A 3,935-nucleotide genomic window follows, 5' to 3' on the forward strand; every position below is an offset into this window, starting at 1 on the left:
ACTCTCCTTAATTGAGCTGGTGAGCAGCTGATTTATACCTTCCCACATCACAGGCGGAACCATAGCTAAATACTATGAACCCATACACCCACTAAACAGGCCTATGTCAAATGATAAAGTAGCAAATAAACTAAAACATTACACTGAAATTAAGGATTAAGCAGACACAAAAAATTGTTTATGTTTGGAACAGAGGCTAGTGAAAAGGGAGAAAGGCAGCCTTTTCACACACATTATGAACTAAAATGATAGCATCATCTGCTTTGTTACATAACGTCAAGCCTTGTAGAGCAACCTTAAATTAAAATAAACGTTTGAGGCCTTTATTATTTGAATTTATATTATGCTTACATGGTGCATTTTACTTAAATGTGATGGGCAAGTTGCCACAAAGTAATTTCTAAAACAAAATTCTTATTTACTGTCGGTAAGATACTCGCCTTCACTTATTTCCTTATTTTTCCTTTTCCACAAAAGGCTGGCAGTGTAGTCAGGGTACCATGAACAGGTGTCCTTTTCAAAATCGCATGAGAGTTGGTCTGATCCTGCAGGTACATCTCCCTCTACACAGTTCTCAAAGCTGATATCGTCCAACATAACGTCCCTGTCATCCATAAATGGAGGGCGGAATGAAAAACGCAGCTGTAGAAAGAGAAGTGTTTTACTCTACAATTATTCTGAAACTCAATATTCAAAATGATTTAGGAAGAAGCAGATTACTGTAACAAGATTCATTTCTTTTTCCCCCGGGGAAAAAATAAGGCTCGTAGTGACCACCCACTGCTGTTCACTACCTGTGTATTGTGCATGTACCCTGTTGCCTTTAAGCACACTACAAGTCCTAGCACCCCACAGACTTTATGTACATGGCAGCTTCATTTTTGCCTCGAACCCTAGAAACCAACCAGTACATCCGATATCTTAGATCCACCTGGCCCAGGTTTGCTGTGTGTCTGTATGTCTGTAAAGACATTGTGATAGCCTGTAAAAGATTTGTAAGAGCTGCCTGTACGTTCCTTTCGGCTGAACCAATTGGATGGTGAAACGTAACGGACATAAACATGTGCATTGTGTTTATGTTCCAAGTGAGGCTACGTCTTGAGTTTTGGTGAGCACTGCCTGGCTTAAAAGCTAGCGCTAGGAAGTATTTGGGCTTCTATAAAGTTTCTTTTCTTGTTAGTTCTTTGCAATGCTGGGAAATACAGTATGTTGGCAAATGCAACCTTCCTGTAGATTCATCTCATACATTTGTTACTACTATTGTAGTAGTAAAAGATTGTGGAAGCAAATTGATCTGTTCAGTTTAATTAAGGATCATTACAAATATATGTTTTAAAAGTAGAAAGTAGTTACACAGTGAGAAACAATAAATCATGTATAGAAATAAAAAATAATCAGAATCAAATCAAATTGTTAGGTGCATAGAGATTCCGCCTTCTAATACCAACCAAATCTATTGAGGAATAAGTGCGATAAAGTAAACATGATGCCAAGCGAAATAATTGAACCTAAGGTGTTTTATTGATCCCCCAAGGGGAAATTAGTTGTTATATAAGAACAGGAAGCAGAGCAGATAAAGATACAATAAATGTAGAGGTACAATAAAGATTTAGAAATAACAATTTAGGAGAGCTACACCATAAATCTAAGTCAAATTAAAGATACAGATACAAAATAAGTAGAGGAGTAAAGGTTTTTAAAAAAGGTCATACCTTACTTTTTCTTCAAGCTCAGGGGTTTTTAGTCGGACATTCTGGGTTCCCCCTTTATCACTCCTATTGATTGTATTTGGCTTACTCCTATTCTGCAGCTAATCATGCTCTAAGTTTTGAAACTACAGTTCCCATAATGCTTTGGGGATGTGAAATTTTATGTTGCCATGGATTCAGTGAGGTAGGTTGGCTACAACTTGAGTTCCTATTTGCAATGTACCCGTAGATGGACAACTATCACTGAATTCCATCGATGCTAAAGAAAACGTAAACAATTTTGATGATTGTCAGGCAAGTTCTGCAGTTGCAAAAAGCATCTTTTTTTCCCTCTGATTTCTAAGCAGGTTTATGTACAATTGTTTTAGATGACTATGTCTGTGAACAGCCTGAAAGCATACAGGACATTTCACAAACCTTGTATCCTCCTGGGCGATTACCGATGAAAGCTGTGGCATTCTCCCAACCGTCCGTCATACTTTTGGAAATATCCGGAAGCAGCTTTTCCTCAGTCCTGCCGCTGACCAGTGCTAATTCCAGATATGACGATGATGATGATGACGACGACTTGTTATTGTAAATATGATACCAGAACCTGAAAAACATTGCCAGATCACAAAACAGGAAACAGCTAGCACAGGGTGTATGGCATATTCAAGAACAATCCTAGTGAAATAATTGATATGCATTGTCAGTCAAGGACATATATAATTGTAAAACACATATCTTTAAAACATTGTTTGTTTTTAGTACCTGATCTGGCATCCCAAAGCTGCCAGCTTGTCAACAGAATACTCCAATTTAGCCACAGACAAAAACCCTCCTTGTTTGCCATCTATATGCATGACATGTCCTGTATCCAGCAGACAAATATCCAATAATAAGATTATCATCAAAGGCTAGATCTTGTTATCTAAGAAAACATTAATATTACAAATTTAAAATGTCACTGTATGTCACTGTTTACAATGAGTTATCAACAGAGTAATGACACAAAATGAAACATGGGAGAAGATTAATGTTTACCAAAGGGACTATCTGTGGTATGGTCCAGTCCAGGTACTGAGGTGATGTTTGCCATCTGCCGTGTCCAGCAGTAAGAAGCACCACTGGTGTCGATCCAACCACAGGAGTGATGCTCAAAGTCACATGAACCTTAACAATGGTTGGATTATACTATTTATTATTGTATTTATATTTTGTTTTTGTGTAATAAAAAGGCAAATAATGCATTCTAAATACCAAATTCTTGAGGGTCTCATGTTCTATGGTGACATTTAGTTAAAACAAGTTCAATTAAATTAGACTTAATTTGAAAAACTTTTGCCAAACAGTCAGCATACCACAAAAGTCCTCATCTGAGCCATCTTCACGGTCCTTCTTAAAATCACAGACGAGTCCAGCAAGAAGACATTCTCCAGATGTACAGTTGAACCCCCCGTCAGGACAAGAGGACACTATGACCAACAATACTGCAGAGAGAGATTTTTATTACAAAGAGATAACAAGAAGAGAATCTGTCTGAGGGGGGAATGTGACTATATACTTCAATGCCATCATGACAGTCTTTTTCTCATCTCAAAGCTATCTCACAACATAGACACATTCCACAATCAAATGTACGTTTTCCAAACACTATTGACATTGCACATACTTGTCATTCTGTAGTTTATATGAGTGACAGCGCTACACCCCTTATTTAAGCAGCATGAAAATAAATAATGTACACTAGCTTAAAAATAATATTGAGCTATAGGGCTGCAAGTAACAATTATTTTCATAGTCGATTAATCTGTTGATTATTTTCTCGATTAATCGATTAGTTGTTTGGTCTCTAAAATGTCAGAAAATGGTGAAAAATGTGAATCAGTGTTTCCCAACGCCCAAGTTGAAGTCCTCAAATGTCTTGTTTTGTCCACAACTCAAATATATTCAGTTTACTGTCACAGAGAGAAGACACTAGAAAATATTCACATTTAACAAGCTGGAATCAAAGAATTTTTACTTTTGTCTTAAAAAAATTATTCAAACCGACTACGATTATCAAAATAGTTGCCGATTAATTTAAAAGTTTGACAACTAATCGATTAATAGATTAATCTTTGCAGCTCTATTGAGCTTTAAAGACTCTTACCTGATAGCAGAAAAAATACTTGCTTCATGTCTAGAGAAATAGGACACATGGTGAGAAAACCCAAAGAAAAGGAAAGAACCATAAAGCATGAT

At 36.7% G+C, this 3,935-nt stretch overlaps 1 protein-coding gene across 1 annotated transcript; it reads right to left on the minus strand.

The window, feature by feature from the left end:
- Positions 1-414: 414 nt before the first annotated feature.
- On the minus strand, positions 415-3,935 carry LOC120568598 (MAM and LDL-receptor class A domain-containing protein 1-like). The gene is made up of 6 exons (XM_039816211.1): positions 3,844-3,935; positions 3,053-3,181; positions 2,736-2,864; positions 2,463-2,562; positions 2,127-2,304; positions 415-642 (listed from the first exon to the last, which is right to left on the minus strand). The coding sequence occupies exons 1-6, from the start codon at positions 3,923-3,925 to the stop codon at positions 415-417; spliced, it is 846 nt and encodes a 281-aa protein (XP_039672145.1). The 5' UTR covers positions 3,926-3,935.

The sequence above is a fragment of the Perca fluviatilis genome, chromosome 11 (genome assembly GCF_010015445.1).
Source record: "Perca fluviatilis chromosome 11, GENO_Pfluv_1.0, whole genome shotgun sequence".
NCBI lineage: Eukaryota > Metazoa > Chordata > Actinopteri > Perciformes > Percidae > Perca > Perca fluviatilis.

Excerpts from the sequence above, each read along its gene's own strand:
- LOC120568598 (XM_039816211.1), bottom strand. The coding sequence starts at position 3,925 with ATGGTTCTTTCCTTTTCTTTGGGTTTTCTCACCATGTGTCCTATTTCT. Across the intron at positions 3,182-3,843 it reads AGTATTTTTTCTGCTATCAG|TATTGTTGGTCATAGTGTCC; the intron begins GTAAGAGTCTTT and ends CTCTCTCTGCAG. Across the intron at positions 2,305-2,462 it reads GCTTTGGGATGCCAGATCAG|GTTCTGGTATCATATTTACA; the intron begins GTACTAAAAACA and ends AATGTTTTTCAG.